The sequence below is a fragment of the Neolamprologus multifasciatus genome, chromosome 5 (assembly GCF_963576455.1).
Source record: "Neolamprologus multifasciatus chromosome 5, fNeoMul1.2, whole genome shotgun sequence".
In the NCBI taxonomy this organism is placed as follows: Eukaryota; Metazoa; Chordata; class Actinopteri; order Cichliformes; family Cichlidae; genus Neolamprologus; species Neolamprologus multifasciatus.
The window spans coordinates 8750382-8767289 of NC_140443.1; the positions used below are offsets into that span (position 1 = coordinate 8750382).

At 39.9% G+C, this 16908-nt stretch overlaps 1 protein-coding gene across 2 annotated transcripts in view; it reads right to left on the reverse strand.

Annotated features, from left to right (window-relative positions):
• phc2b (polyhomeotic homolog 2b (Drosophila)) overlaps positions 1–16908 on the reverse strand; it is a 39153-nt gene that overhangs the window by 1177 nt on the left and 21068 nt on the right. For both annotated transcript variants that reach the window (XM_085159131.1, XM_085159130.1), the window contains exons 8-14: positions 10378–10682; positions 9140–9335; positions 3895–4106; positions 2403–2532; positions 1391–1493; positions 1165–1279; positions 27–357 (exon numbers count right to left, since the gene is read on the reverse strand). In XM_085159131.1, coding sequence (XP_085015257.1) covers positions 27–357; positions 1165–1279; positions 1391–1493; positions 2403–2532; positions 3895–4106; positions 9140–9335; positions 10378–10682 — 1392 coding nt within the window. The remainder of the gene's footprint in view (positions 1–26; positions 358–1164; positions 1280–1390; positions 1494–2402; positions 2533–3894; positions 4107–9139; positions 9336–10377; positions 10683–16908) is intronic.

The window sequence follows — 16908 nt, forward strand, 5'->3', positions numbered from 1 at the left end:
GTGCCTTCTTAACAAATCCTACTCACCTGGTAGTGAACGAATGAACTCATAAACCTCCTCCACATTCCATTTGGTGGGGTCGTTGGGTACGAAGCGCTGACAGAGCGGTGCTCCATCTCTCCCAACGCAGGCCTCCTGGTCCGAGGCCCTGCTCGGCTGACGGCGGACAGGGACGGGGACCTGGACTGGAGCCGGGGCAGGAGCCAAAGGCCCAGAGCTGGCTGCTGACAGGGGAGACGGTGGCTCCTCGTAGCTCGACATGTCTGAACACGGGCTGGATTCCTCCTGACTGGGCTGGGAGGGATGTGGTGAGGATACAGAACCGCCCTGAGTTTGCTGTGGTGACAAGGCCAGCTTCTGCAAAGCAATACAAACAGGAGTGACATCAATTGTTACACTTAAGAAAAGGATAGCGCATAAGTAAAACACTCCCAGGTCAATATAAAAGTCAACGCAAAGACTAACGGGATAATAAGTAAGATTTGTAGGGTACAATAGGTTTAAATGCCGATAATACACCTGCAGGGATATGATGGGGATTAATGGATCAATACCATTGCCTCAAATATCACTTTGTCTTTGAATTGCAAAGCCCTAAGCATATTGGTGTAAACATGACACAAAAGCACCCCCCACTGGAGGTTTAAAGCTGAATCCTTATAACATTACATAAGCTGGCCATAAAATATTAAAAAGCTCTTGATTCAAAAAGAAAATTTTACACCACATTTTACTATTGTGGTGTAAAATGCTTGCTTTATATTTTCCGCTGAATTTCTGCTGTAATTACCTAAACTGCTTCTCTTTAAGATCAGTTAAAGGATAATGTGTTACGTCCCAAAAGAAGGCTTTGACGTGTGGGGAGAAAACTGTGAATCCAGTTGTTATCTACATCTATATAACTTGTGCAGAAGGCAGAAAATCTCTACTAATGCTCTCCCATTTCTGCCGGTCACCAATAAAGGCTGATGAAGATCATCGAGTACTTAATGACCCTTTAAAGACAGAGGGAGATAATCGGGCTCACACAAATTATGTTCAACTTCATTAAAAAGCAAGAGGCATGAAAAGTGCAGGGTTTAAAATGTGCAGCAGAAGCAGTATCTGATGAGAGGTAAAGTGTTGATGAGGAAGTTTTATGACAGTTAAGAAGCATGTTTTTACCTGCTTTTTTGCCTCAATACTGGGGCGGCCCTGAGACCGTCGACGCCAGCGATTTGCTGGTTTGTTCCTCTCTGGACGGAAAAGTCCAATCCGCTTCGTACAGCCTACGTTGTATCTGTTCATACAAATAAATATATATATGTATATTTTTAAATTCCTTTTTTGTGAACATAATGGAAAAATTGCTATTTTCTTTCATGAAAGAAAAAAAGCCAAGGTTACTTACCTCTTTGCACAAACCACCGAGCAGAACCTTTTAGAGCCTTTGAATGTGTAAGCAAAATCAACCCAGCCACAGTATTCACACGTCAGCTTGGGCTCATCTTTTTCTGGGGGACAGGAAGCAGCATAAACACAACACACATGTCAAGTATTAGACTTTCTTCTGAACAAAAAAAAAAAAAAGGACAGACATAATACTAGGTGTATTCAGCGTGCAGAAAATTAAAACTGTAGGTAGCTCATCTAAACTATTCGGGGCCCAATGTTAAAGCATCATTTCTACTTCTGGCGGAGAGTCATGAGATGGTTAAGGCTCAGGGTGCAGATGTCAAATACATACAAACCTACATTGCTTTGAACCTCTTTCAAGAGATTTCTCTGCGAGTGCAGTGAGTCTGGTCTGCTTTGTTTACAGCAGTTGGTCAACACTTGTAAAGCTACTGATGGCACTTCCTGCAACATTAAAGTGAAGGCAAAAAAAACCAAAAACAGGCATTTGCAGCAAAACCACAAATGTCAACATCAGCTAGTGTTGCCAAATATCTACTCCATATTTTCAGCACTTTTCTACATAGGTCTTTTTCTAACTTATAAATGGACAACTTGTTACAACATGTTAGACAAAGGTAAAAAAGAAGCATGTATCAGAAAACGGGAACTGGCAGAACATCTAATTAATAATGAACTTCCAGCAACTGAGTTAAAAACACTTCCAGAGGGTCTACATTATTTAGAAGTGTGGGGTTTGACTGTTGGGGCAGAGGAGCAAAATGCAGTTTACGTGGTTAAATAAACTCTACGGACACACCGGGGTCAGAGTTTCTGTCTGTTGGGTCGGTGTCTGCTCGTAACACCTTCCAATACTATGAGAGGATGATCATTGTAAAGTGAATTCCTTTAACGTTATGTGAAACCCTGGCAGGAAAAATCAGGAGCGACAGACTAACACCTCCAAAACTTGGTGAAGCTACACAAAGAAATATACACAATCTACACTGTAATGTGTTTGGTCTCACCTGGTTGGCTCATGTCCTCGGGCTCGGAGTCTGTGTTGGCTGCGTTGCTGACCGGAGTTTTGTCCGGGTCAGATGAGAGCTGATGGTCCAGCTTCTTTGGACTATCGATGAGAATGGGCAGACGCTCCACCTGGTGTGGGGCATAAAATATTTATAAATGGACTAAAAATGAAACGCTGCACACAACAGTAACAAGAAACAATGGGTGTGGTTTAAGGGTTTACATCTGGACTGCTTTATCACAACAGCTGCATTCTGTCGCCGCAGCAACATTAACGCAAAGACCGCTGCTACTCCAAATAATAACCTGGAAATCAGGGCAGCTGTTCCACTGCACAGCCCCACTGCGCCTCATTACCGTAGTATTGATGAGATGACTTTTTTTTTAAAAAGTCAGCTGACTGCTGGCCACTACAAGTTAAACCTTTTAGACTTAAAAGGAAACAGTGGTCACCAACTGAATGTTTTAGTCTTCTGGATGTTAATGTTTGAATATATAGCGATCACAAAAATAACAGATAAACACCATCATTGTTAAACCACCACACACAGTGACCATTTAAACTGATAATGTAGACTTGACATGTTCACTTCAATGTAGTCTGATTTTCAAGCATTGCATGTCGCACAGATGAAGCTTGCATACAATTAATTCTCCTGTCCATACGGCACATAAAGCAACTTGAATACCAGCGTATATAAAGTAACAGTTAACTGTTAACAATCAAGTTCTTTTACAGGACAGTGTTGGCATCATAAGAAATATATAATCAGTGTTTAATTTATTCTTCTTTTTTTTCTTTTTTTTGTTAAATTGACAGAACACTGAGGTGGAAAATGTAATCAGATTAATTTGAGTCATAAAATGAATAAAAAATGTATTACTATAAAAGGAAAAATAATCCTCAGCTCCATGTGTCATCATGTGTGTACGCATCTTCATAAATACTGCATTTTATTTATTTCCATGTCTGTTGATTAAAAATTGGAACTGTAATCTGCTTGTTTAGCCATGTGTGCATGTATATAGAGCATTTTCACAAAATGTCCAGTAGGAGGCAGAGAGGCCAAAGCCTAGAAATTAAAACTACACTTTTTCCCCCCTAATGACGAATACAATTGAAAAGATACAAACATTAATATATAAGCACATGTTAAACTGTACAAACAATATGAGATAATAATGAACCAATTTCAAGGGAGATGACTACACAGATTAAGGAAGGATTTTAATGCCCTTGATTAAATGAACTGACTACAGAGCGCTGCTCATTACCTTCTTCCATCTGTATTCTTTCTCATTCACAGGGTCTCATCTCCCTGTAATTAACGAGTGAATCAAACAGAAGCTGTACGATGTCACTGCTAGCAGTAACAGAGGGTATGTGTTTGCCTGCTGACAGTTCCCTGCAGGCGTGTACACTGGAGACGGTGCTGGCTTTGGGTTGTTTATCATGTTTGTCTGCCAGTATTGCTGAGATTGAGCACTTACACACACGGGAAACGGCTCAGCTCCTTCCTGGATGACAAAGCCTTCGATGACATGTGTGAGGACCTGGGGCTTGACGATGGCCTGAGGTGGTTTGTTCTCTCCGTTTTGTGGCGTGCTGCCCGTCACGGTGGGCGCCTCGCTCTCATTTCCTGAGGTCATGGCTGGAGGTGGGGTCCCCACTGCTGCACTCGGCCTCTTCGCTGTACCCCCACCTGATGGAGAGAAAAAACAAAAACAAAATGGGTCCATTTAATACAAAGGAGCATGTATCCATTAAGAAATGTTTCAGTTTGAATGAAATTAAAGTTTAAAAAGAAGTCGCTGATGATCGTTTCAGTCATTTAGAAAAGCAGAAAAGACAGATTACATTTTCAGATTTGAATGGTTAAATGTTCTACAATAAGCTGAATATTTTTTGGTTGTACATTGTTGGTTAAGCAAGACAAGGATAGCTGGAGTCCTTTTCCTTTTGTTTGTTTTTCAATAGAAATGCCAGATTTTCATATAATCATAATTATATAAAATTTAATGTAATTATCCAATATACTACATTGGAAATATAAATATATTGGATTGTATGCATATTTATGCACATAAATATAAATACAGTGTGTTAGAGTAATATTGAAAAGGAAACCATAGAGTATTTGTTTAATAATTTTCTTAAAGATGAGATTCAAATGAATCATTTTATTGTGATGCTACGTGTGCAAGTGCTGCAGACAATGCTGAGATCATTACAAACAACACATTAGCAGACACTATGCTGGACATATTATCGGATTTGCTATAATTACATGTTTAAAAACACATGAAACAAACAAAACTTCAGCTGTAAAACCAAGCATTTCATTCCCATTTTAATTTTGGGGAAATTTTATCAGGCATATTTAATAAAAATCGAGTAATCATGTCATCAAATCTGCATCACATTTAAGTGAAAATGTTCAACAGTAACCCATCTCAGTTTCTTAAATTTTAATAATTACAATTTATTACACTCGCCATCCACTTTGGCGAATTCCATTAATGAACATCAGTTTAACTGTTTAATGCAATCTTCCAATAACATTGATGCATCAGAATGGAGAACGAAGGTAATTAAAGTGACTTTAAACATGTCTGATCTACTGGGATTTTCCCACACGACCAGCTTTAGGCTATACGAAGGGTCTCCAAAAAGGAGAACGCATCTAGTGAGCAGCAGTTCTCTGGGCAGAAATCCCTTGTTGATGTCAGCGATCAGAGAAGATTTACCAAAATAACCAGTCATTACAAACAAAGTATGCCTTGAAGCAGATGAGTGACAGCAGCAGAAGACCCTGCCAAGTGCCACTCTTATCAGTTAAGAACTCAAGCCTGACCGATTTTGTTGGAATATCAGCCGCCGTAAGCCTTTTGTTACCACGTTTATAACAGCCAATAAATGAAAAGTAAATAAGACACAGGAGAAGAGCCCCAACCATGTTAACCACCAGAGGGCACTCTGCAACCTCCCCTGTTGGCAACAAGTTCAAAACATTACAAACGATCAGCTGATCAAAGCAGGGCATGAATGAAAAAAGAAATAACTATAAATAATAAATGTTAGGAAAAGCTGTCTGTGTGTCTGAAAGATAGGAAATAAAAAAAAACATATCGGAACATGGGATTTTTAAATCATCAAACATTGGCATCGGTATCCAAAGTCCAACAGTGGTCAAGCTCTACTTGAAACAGATGGACTACAGCAGCAAAAGACTACACCAGGTGCCACTTCTGTCAACTAGGAACAGGAAACTGAAGTAAACAACTTAATGTGTTTACCAAAACTGGACAACAGAAGAGTGGAAAAGGGTTTCCTGGTCTGAGGAGTCTGGACTTCTGCTGTAACATTCAAATAGTAGAGCCAGAATTTTGCAAAAACAACATGAAAGCATGGATCCCTCCTGGCTTGTTCAGCCTCCCCACTGCTAGGGACCGTTGTTGTGATTTGGTGCTATATAAATTAATTGAATTTAATATTTCAGCCCCTTAGTACCAACTGAGCATCCTTTAATAATCACAGCCTACCAAAGTATTGCTGCTGACTAAATCCAAATCCCTTTATTACAACAGCATACCCATCTTCTGGGGGCCATTTCCAGCAGGATAACACAAAGCTCCAATCAAGTCAAACAGGTTTCTTAAACGTGACAATGAGTTCAGTGTACTCGAATAGCTTCCACAGTCACCAGATCTCAGTTCAACAGAGCACCTTTTGGATGTGTTTAAATGGAAGATTCATCTGATTGAGGTGCAGCTGATAAATCTGCAAAACCTGTGATGCTGACATCGTTAACTGATCAAACTCTAACGAATGTGTCAAGCATTATGTTGACTCTATGGCACAAAGAATTAGAGCAGCTCTAAAGACAAAAAGGTAGCAAGTACCTAATAAAGTGGCCACTGAGTGTGTGATAACAATGGAGTTGACACCTCGGAGGTTTGCAGCAAGCAAACAAACTTTGTTTTGTTTGTTATGTTTTATGGATAAATAAATTTATGAATAGCGTAATTAGTTGCAGCCATAAATTTAAAGGCTAAACTTTTGAGAACACGAATCCTATTATTATTATTATTATTATCATTAGTATTAGTAATTAGTAGTAGTAGTTGTTAGTAGTATTAGTAGTATTGTTTGCAACATCGTAAATGTCTGTCTTCATATAACAGCACCGAGGCTGCAAGGATTAATGCGATTACATTTCGCAATCTCAAATGTCAAATTACGGTCACTTTCAGGCAAATTAGCGCAGTCATATCCACCTGCTCATCTGCCGGCAGACCTAAACGATCCCGCACTGACCTCCTGTAACAGTGTACCAGTCAACATCAACGCAACCACCCCACATCTGTCGCTTGCACCGCCACAAAGACGCTTCGGCTTTTTGTGAAAACCCCCTCCAAAGCGAAAGTAAACACCGCTCCTCTGCGCTTTGTCACCCTAAAATCCGGCTGGATTGAATGAGAAAGCGTTTTCTTACCGCGCAACTTCCGCTCTGCTCAGTCAGAAAGCACGTGCGGTTTGCTGTTTGTTTTTGCTCCGACACGCCAGCCTGCCGCTGTTGTGCGCGACTTTAAGCTGCAGCGCCGCTTCACGTAAATATCTCCCCGCCTCCCCGTTTCCTCCCACGTTAGTAGCTCTGATTCTCCTCACTCCGCCTGCTGCTGCTGCTGCTGCACAACAACACAAACCAGCACAGAGCCTCCAGCTTCAACCTACTACAGGAAATATCTTCTTTTTGGCACAGACTTCAACCAGTCTCTCACGGAAAATGCAAGCAATCCTCAAATAACCCTGCCACAAAAGGCATGCTTTTCAGCAGGGCCGCAAAAAGGATTTTAGAGTTACACGGGCCATCCAAGTCCCCCAATATACACTCTACCCCCACACACAAAGAAATTCCCCAGAACACATATTGGAATCATCTCCACACCATTTAGACAGTTTGGTCCGCACTTAATTTAATGAATTACTCCACAGAAGCAAAACATGGTCTCAAAGCATTCCCCAAATGGGTGCCTAAATATCCTTTATCGCCCCTTTTCGATTAGTACCTACTCAGATCAGCTCGATGCGGGGCACAACTCAACTCATTTTCTATTACAATCGAGTACCACCTAATGTGCTTGGGGTCATTATAGCAACGCAGCCAAGCGTCCTGTGACTTAATTAGTATGTGACACGAACGCCACAACAAAGTGGTGGTTTTGATTTTCGTGAAGGAGACGCCCTCATAACTGATTGCATGACGCCACTGACAAACCAATAGGTTGCGTGCAGTGTGCTGACATCCCCTCAAATCGTTTGGTACGCCTGCAGAGTAAGTACAAAAACAGTACCTGGTATCATCACCTAAGGTTGGTACTAATGGACAAGAGCTTATGTGGAACTGTGCATCTCCACCCCACACATTCTAAGGCAATGCTTGAGTCTCCTTTGTCAGAGACGTACACTTTTCGAAAGTATGTGTTTTACTAAATGACTATGAACTAGACAATAAAGATTAGTGTGTAGGAAACGCATGACGATAGCATCAAATTGCCCATCACCAAAGAGAAGGTGCAAGACTTGAAAACTACCACAAAGAAAAAGACTTTTTCCCAATAAAATCAATAAAATCCCCAATAAAATCAAAATGATAACTAGAAAAACATGCAATTAAAATAACAATTTTAAAGGTTAAGACTAAAGCAAACCCCAAGTGTCAGGGAAACATTTTAAGGGTGACAGTGGGGCTGGAGCCCATCTTAGCAGTCATATGGCAAAAGTTGGTAGGCTACTATGAGGTTAACACAGACAGAAAGCCAGCTTGTATTTGTCATTTTGTTAAACAACTGCTATACTTAAGGTTAGCTGATACTTTAGGACTAAGGCCATAGTTAGTGGGATCTGGTATATTTGTGGTGTAAAAACTTTAGCACACTATACAAATGTAAACACATTTCGATGTCAACTACTCCCTATTGGCCAGGTGAGTATTACACAACTCGACAGCAGACAGCATGTGCCAAAACAAGGCAGGACCTTACAGAAGGAGCGGACATTATCAGAAGAGGTTACAATCGAGCACATTGTTCTACCAGTTTTGATCTTGACTTTATTTGATTTTAAAATTGCTTGTAATCTGAATTGTGTGTTAAATTATATGTAGCGTTTAACAGTTACCACTGTGTGCTCTTTTGTGCTTACAATTATTAGAATATCCGTTTCCTTCTTGACGGTGTACCTCTCGAAAAAGATTTTTAGTCTCAGTGGAACTTAGCAGAATTAAGGATATAATATAAACGTTTTAAAGTTTCTATTATCATTTTGATGTATCAGTTTACCCATAATGAAATCAACAAATGTCTATGTGATTGATGTATGTTGGAAAAGAGTGAAAAACTGGATTCATTATCATAACACCTTTGGCAGAAACCCCCTCTGATTCATAAGATGAGTGGTTAGGGTGAAGTCACGACCACAGATATGGAAAACAATAAGAAGAGCAGTGTGAATGAGCTGATAACACATGTTTTGATGTAAGAACAAAAATGTATCTTCCTTCATTATGCAAGTGAACAGATTAAAGACATCAGATGTGAGATGGCTGAATTGTCGAGGCGCAAATTTGTAGCTAACAGTTGTTTAACTCCTACCAGTAATGTCGTCCCAGAGCCAAGTACATAAATTATGTTCTTAATAAGACTTTCAGCTTAGAAAATCCCACTGAGTCTCTACCTTGCTGCTGAACAGCTGGTGTGGCTGAGTCAACCTTGGACTGCTCTACAGGCTTGGAGGGTTGGGATGGAGAAGCTGCAGGTTGCTGTTGCTGCTGTTGTGGTTGTTGCTGTTGCTGTGTGGATGGGGTCTGACATGTCTCTCTGACTACCAGAGAGGTCGGCTTATCTTTACTGTCCTGAAGTAGTCGGGAGGCCTGGGAAGTGCAGTAGAAACAATTAAAAAGAAAAAAGTGTGAGAAGAAGAAATCTGAGATAAAACAACAAACATCAGGGACTGAAAAATTGAAATCCATCAGCTTTGGAAAACATGAGGGGGAAAATATAATACTGTGAAGATTCCTGTGTTTTTTGGGTTTCTTTCCTTTGTGTCTCTTAGAGAAGAAATGAAGACTGTGGAACTGCTGTAAAAGTAGTTTTTGTTTAGCTGGTTGCCACTGTCAAAATACCGAATTATAGAACGTGTACCAGAACTCAAATTACTCAAAACACATTCATTACGCAATTTTGAAAAGGATAGCATTACTCTGAGAGAGATATTTTCCTGTGGTTTTATATCTACAGGTAGGACACAGGTGAAAAGTTCACTTTGGAGAATTGCCATTTTTCATATTAGAAAATAAAGTCTCAAAAATTTGAATGCAAATAGCTTTGCACATCTAATTGTGATTTTAATTAAAGCAGATGGGTTACATTCATTTCAAGGACATATTTTCACTCTTCAAAATAATCCTCATTTACATTTTGCTGAGATTTGGTGTAGCCCCTAGGTTCAGCTACCACATCCTCTCAGGTTAAAGTCAACTTTTTCAGATGAGCTAGCAGTCAGACATAGTTTGAACAGCAGGTAATTAAGTAAGACCACCATATTAGACATATTTGCTCACCTTGCCATTATAAAGATCCAAGAATGGGGGAAAAAACGTCTAAAACTGAGCATTTAGAGCAGTTTTAAGTCTGAGTTTGTGACTCACAGGGATTACGCACAGTCATTATTTAAAGTAATGACCACGTTTAATATGAGTGCCCACCACTGTCATTGCAAATAAACAAGAGACAATAAGGTAAAGCATAAGAAACCTCCTTGAAAAATTATCTGTGGAGTTTTTGACCTGTTATAACTGTTTATTTATGGGTAGGCCGCCCATTTGTGTCAAACTTGCAGCATTTTCACAACCTACAAAAATCTTGTCTTCAAGCTCTTTTGTGTGTGGCATTAATCTGCATTTGTGTACGTACCGTTGGCTGGATTTGTAGGTTGATGGCAGTGAGCTGGACAGGCTGAGCTTTGGCATGGTTGAGGGAGGAGTGGAGGGCATGTGGGCTGATAGTGGAGTGGAAGATGGTAGCCTGCTGGCTCGGTGTAGAAGGCTGGTGAGGAGCAGGTTTGGGCAGCACGGGGACAGGATGCTGTGACGGCTGAACGGAGGCAGTCTGCAGCAGCTGGCCCGTCGTCCTTTGGGAACCTTGGCTCTGCTGAACCACAAACTGCTGCTGCTGCTTGTGTTGCTGAACCAGAGAATGTGGCTGAATCTGGGTGTATGCTGGAACGAGAACACCAACACTTATTTCTGAAAGTGATTTTATTTCAGCTAGGATTATTTGTTAAAACTATTTGGTAAGAAAAAGAACTGTTCATAAATATCCTTACAAAGCAAGTCATTGTCATACATTGAGCATTCTTTATTTCATGCATGCTGACAACTGTCCAAACTCTCGATATCCGGAGAACTGCGCCTCAGGCTCATAAACATTGAAAAATGTAGACGTCTGCACAAAAGAGCTTGTTTTGCAGCGCCTTCACCTGTAAGTCCCTTGTTGACAGGATATAATATTAAGAGCTTGTTGAAAGGTGCATAGAGAGGCCCACTGTTGCAGTGTTGGCCAGACCATTACTCACAAATAGTTTTAAAATGGCTTGTCACCACCTGTCAGTGCTGCTGTGGGTAAAAGGACATCCTGAGCTCATAACTTGCCCCCAAGCCCAAGACACAGCACATCAATCTTGTATTGTGGGAGCATGTGCGAGTGGGAGAGTGTTCTTTGGAAGTAGCCTGAGGCTAGTCTAATATTAGAAATGCCTCAGGAAGAAACATGCAGAGCAAACTATCTATGACACCCTGTATAGAGTTAAGGATGAGTCAGTGGGTTCCAGTATGTCACACACCTCCTTGATTTCTAAGAATTTTATCAACAAAGAAAAAAAAATCTGATTACTAAAAATCCCCCAAAAAATGAAGAGTTATCCCTGAAAACTACTAAACAGCAGGTCCTGCTATATAAGCCATGTGAACCTAGAGGTGCATCTGGTTATGTTAATAAACATCACAGTAAATCCCAGAGTGGAAAACTGCCAAGTGCATCAGTGTTTGTCTTAGATCCCCCTCGGCCCCTCCCTCCGCCCCCCTGTTCTTTTCGCATTGTTTCGTGTGGGACAGGCTCCATCTGGTTTCAAAGTTTCCCTGTGAGGCAGTAACCACACTCTGTACCCTGCCGTGGAAAATATAGACATTTCTATCCAGCAGAGTTTGCATGTCATTAGTCCCTTTAATGGTACGAGGACCGCTGAGAAGAGTTTTCATTTTCACATGGTGAGACACAGTGGAACCCACTGACAGAAAATTTGGTTAGCTGTGGCGTCGATGAAAACCTTCAGTTAATATTTATTATGTTAAGAGAAGGATAAATATAAGATGTGGATGGGTGGATAAAGCCAGCTAGATGCTAACCATTAAAGGGTTTTTAAGAAAACAAACTTTAAAAACAGACCGTGGAAAATTATATCCATTAACTCAACAACTATGCCCATGGGTGGGAAAAAGAAATGAGTGGAGACATGCTTTTTTTGTCAACTCAAGCATCACAGCCCCAAAGCCTTTCATTTAAAGCATCTTTTTAATGTAAAGAGTCTGCGTGGTAGAAGAGAATAAAAACACGGCAAACAAAAGTCCACTCATTCCCATTTTAGCAACTTTAAACTCAACTGTCTTCTTGTCTGAGACAGCCAAAATAAATAAGTGTAGAAAAGCAAAGTGAACAGTCTACAACAACTCTACAACAAGTCTCCTAAAAATATCTGATCAGGCCTCCTGTAAAGGTTCATAAAGTGTGAAAACTACAGATAAGCGGAGCACAAGAATAGATCATGAGAGTGTCCTAATCATTAATTGCCATTCAAGCCAGAGCTCTGAATCATGTCCAGTTTTTACAGCCTTCCTTCTGACAAAGACATTACACACTGCCGGCCAAAACCACCCCAAAGATGGTTAAGCCAAGGAGCCACACTGACGCGTTTCTTTAAGTTAAAACAGTAGCTTATTAAAAATTGCAACACACCAAATGTGAAACAATTGAGACAAAGCTGAATGGGAATGGTTTGAGAGTTTAGTTTTTTGTTTTTTTTTTGATGGGTTATTATGCTGTGGTTTTGCTGGTCAGGCCTGTGTGAGGTCAAATTGGGCTGTATTCAGCACATGAGCTAAAATGAGTCTGACACCCCTGCTCTACATGATGATTGCGAGCATCAAATTCCACAGAAATCAATTTTTTTAAAGACACAAACCCTGTTTTAGTGCAGCCTTATGGTTGCACTAAAATAAAAATAAACCTACTGACTGTGGTGATTCTTAATCTCCTGGATAACATGAACATTTGTTCTGAACTCAAATATTTCTTCAAACTGGATTTTCTACAAAGTGGTAGAATGACGATGATGATAGACGTGCTACATAAAATCATACTATGTGTAAATACCAAGTAAATGGACCAGAAAATGAGATTGTTTTGAATTGATTTTAACATCGGACATCTTCACACGGCAGAAACATGAGTTTGTATGACCCACTGTGGTGTAACATCCACTGATGTTACAAAATAGTGTAATAATTTTAAGACAGCTCTGGCTATGAAGTCAACCTACTACCTCCAAACACCACAAGTTGTCAAGAAAAGCAAGTTGGTTGCTGCATCTGCCATTTTACAATGTTCATCCAAAGTTATGAGGGAGCCACAGTCTGCTGTTCTTAGTCTTGAATGTAGCAAGAAGGCAGCTACTCAAAGTTAGTGCTTGCTGTTGTTGAGTTTAACTGATCATTGGGTATTGGAGACTGAGTATAATTCTGTCATTACAAACTGACCATCTTAAGATATAAAACAGTCAGGAAAGGACCAATTACAGTAGCAGAGCCTGCTACATGTATGTCTATCTTTAACTTGTTGGTTGCCATATTCAATAGTTAACAAATGGTGTGCACATTTACCTATTTTATTAATGATTATTCTATTGTAATGTGATCAAAGAACAAAACGGCAGCAGAAAGCTCCCTTGCGGGGGTTAAACTGCGTCAAACTTGCAGTATCAAGAGACTCTTAGCCTTCTGTAAGGGAGGAGGAGGGGGATTTCTGAATCAGTACACACCGGATACAATCAGCCCCTTCTCATGAATCCTGACATCTTTCCCAAGCCTCTAATGAGTAACAGAAAGAGGTCTTGAAAGAAGAGGAAGGTTTGGAAATTCATTTAAATGTTATTCCCTCTCAAGGTCTTAAGATTAAGGACTGGAATTACTCAGGCACCCCAAACCAATATATACATACAAATCATATAGTCTACAGTATGCGGAAGCCCACTCCCTCCACCCCCAAGGTTGTGAATGTTTGTAGACCTCTTACTCTGTGTATTGCCGTGCAATGTCCTGAAATTGAGGACAGTATACATTCCTTCCAGCTTTTGCAGCACCAGGCCCTGGAAAACCCCAGAGTTTCCACATTTTCACTGACTCCTGCTTTGGCTTACCATCTTGAAAAATATTGACCAATAACACCACAGCAACAGTAGACCTTGAGTCACCTTTCCTAATTTTAATACAATTCCAAATAAGGATTGAAGATTGTTTAGCAAGGAAAATTAGCTCCATGAATCCAGTTCTCAACTGGCTTCAAAACTTACAGTACAGTAAAGGTTTTATACATAAGTACCCCTTAAAAAAAGAAAAAAAAAAAGTTTTCATCTTTCCAGTTTTTTAGTGCTGACGGGGTTTCCCTGCTGTGGTTTTATAGTGTGGTGCCGAGTCTTTGTTGCTGAGAGAAGGTGATGACAGACATACACTTGCTGCATCAAGCCAGACGGCCTAACATTTACTTCCTCCTCAATTCCCATGAATGTGAATCTGACAAACTCTCAGCATAACCACAATTAATCAATTTGTTCTGTGCTGAGTTAGATTTAACACAGATTTGGTAGAAATGAGACACGTCAGGTGTTTGTTTTTTCTTAAGATTCTATTTGTGGCGATAACAAGGGTACACGAATAGGAGTCTTTTGATGGGAGGTGCACGTCCGTTTTGTTAAGTGAATTATAACCCTTTAAATGCATCTATTATCTCTTTCTTTTTCACTTTGGGAGGCTGTAAGGCATCCTTCACATGAATTATTGAACCTACTTATTAGGGCTGGGTCATATCATACCGTTCATAATACCGGTATAATGTTGGGCAACGATAAGAAAATGAAATATCGCGATAGAATATGGGTCAAACGCGCATGCGCAGTGCCTTTGTTTTCATACGCACATGGCGGCAACGGCGAATGAGAAGGGCGAAAGCGGATTGTTAAATGAAACGGATGAACCAGAATTGGTTTGTAAAAATGCTGCAACTTCAGTGGTGTGGAACTGGTTTAGCTTTCGTCCGTCAGATACACAACAAAGCTCTATATTTGGTAGAGCATGCTAGCGGGCTGTCGTTATTACCGTGTTGTTTGGAAAATACGGCACACTTAAAATCAATCCTTTGATTTTTCTGAAAATCGACAGTGCCCCTTATAATCCTGTGTGCCTTATGTATGAATTCTTGTTGTGTTTACTGACTTCGAAATGATTTTCTGTGGTACACGGCGCTCGAAAATCTGTCAAATGTTTTTGTACGACTTTGCTAAGCTATGAACCCGCACCGCTTGATGGATTGTCGGAGCATTACGGCAATCTTAGTCAGGAGCCTCGCGGAGTGATACGTACTGTGCTTCAACATAATATTACCGTATTGTGTGTGTATAACCTCTTTTTTAAGTTTTGTGGATATTATACATGGTTATGCTGAGGATATGTCAGCCAATTTCCACTGGAAATGCCTTTTGGTTAAACTGTCAGCAAGGAATTTGCACTGTTATATTTTTATATAACTTTAATGCACATAAAAAACAGCTGCTTGTTTAAGTGAAAATACATTGATGTTTTGTTTTTTTTGCACTAACAAAGTTGTGGAGTTGTAAAGTATTTTGTCTAGTGTCAATTATATCGTCAGTTATATTGTTATCACAAATTTTCAAATGTATATCGTGATAAATATTTTTGGTCATTTTACCCTGCTCTACTACTTATGAATCCATTTATCAATCTGAAATTATGATGGATATTTTTCACCCCTTGTTTGGCCGGGAGAGTCCTGTTTAAAACAAAAATCACTGCAAAGATGCAATATTGTATGTACTGTATTCTTTTTTTTAAAACATAAAAAACTAATTAAAGCAAGGTTATTGATGTAATTATTCCTTTTACTTGTGCAAAAACCATAATTACCATATTACACTTCTAAACACTTCTAAAGTCTGCAAGCCTCATGCATAAATTCACCACCCATTTTGTTAGGTGAATTTAGGCTAAACGTCTAATATCAGTCAATGTCAGTGTAGTAACTAGCAACAAAGTTAGTAACATTGCAGCGTTATAGGTGGTTCATTTGCCAACTGAAACTATTAATAATTGATATCATGAATGTGGACTGTGCAAAACCACTAGCTGAGTTAATATCTAAATTTTCCTGGCAATGAGCTACTTTTGAAATGCAACAGTTAAGTGTCATAATTTTATTAAGACTAAAATCACTAAAATTGCTGATCAATTACATTACATAAAATGCTAAGTAGCAATTACCTCTACAATCTTTCATGAACCAAAACCATCCTCAGGGGGTGAAATTACCCACCAACAACATGGAGCAAAATCTCTGGTTTCCTGCAGCTAAAAATAATGTCTGCTCCCTTCTATTACCAATTTTACCCTCTAAAGCAAAGTGCATCTTGACCCAGCCACAGTCAAGTTGAATCCAAGCTTTTATCCTAATCCGAATCCCATCAGCCAGCCACGCTGCCTCTTCTCTTCCTGATCCACACAGTAATAACTCCCCAGCATCTCATGTGCACACCTGTCCCTCGTGGGCTGCTGCTATGGCAACCCATGGTAATTTTTTTTCCCAGACAGCATGCTGCCAGATTTTCAGCTTCCATCCTCCCTTTCATTTTATGCGAATCTATTACTGAAACAAAGCAAGACACAGTTGTGCACCGACGTGCACAGATAATCCCCACCTCCCCCTCTCTTCACAAACACACAAGCCCAAGTGCGCACACACACACACCACCAACCATAAATGTAAAGAGTGTTACAGCCATGCAGTCATACAGACATAAATATGGCACATGCACAGACAGACAAATTATTTTGTAAGATGTGATTTCCTATGAGGACCCTCTTTAAAATGCATCTAAAGGGACTTATCATGCAAACAAATGGGACTTAATTTGACGTAATCAGCTTGTGCTGCTAGAACATTCACGCTAAAAAGGGGGAAAAAAAACATTAAAAAAAAGAAAAAACAGCTGCTGACTTTCAATTACACAATAAGTGGTTTAAAAACACTCTTGCATGGCAGTGTGCCTTTCACAGCTTCTAATTCACAAAGCAGCTAGACTGTTCCAGACACAAAACCAACACG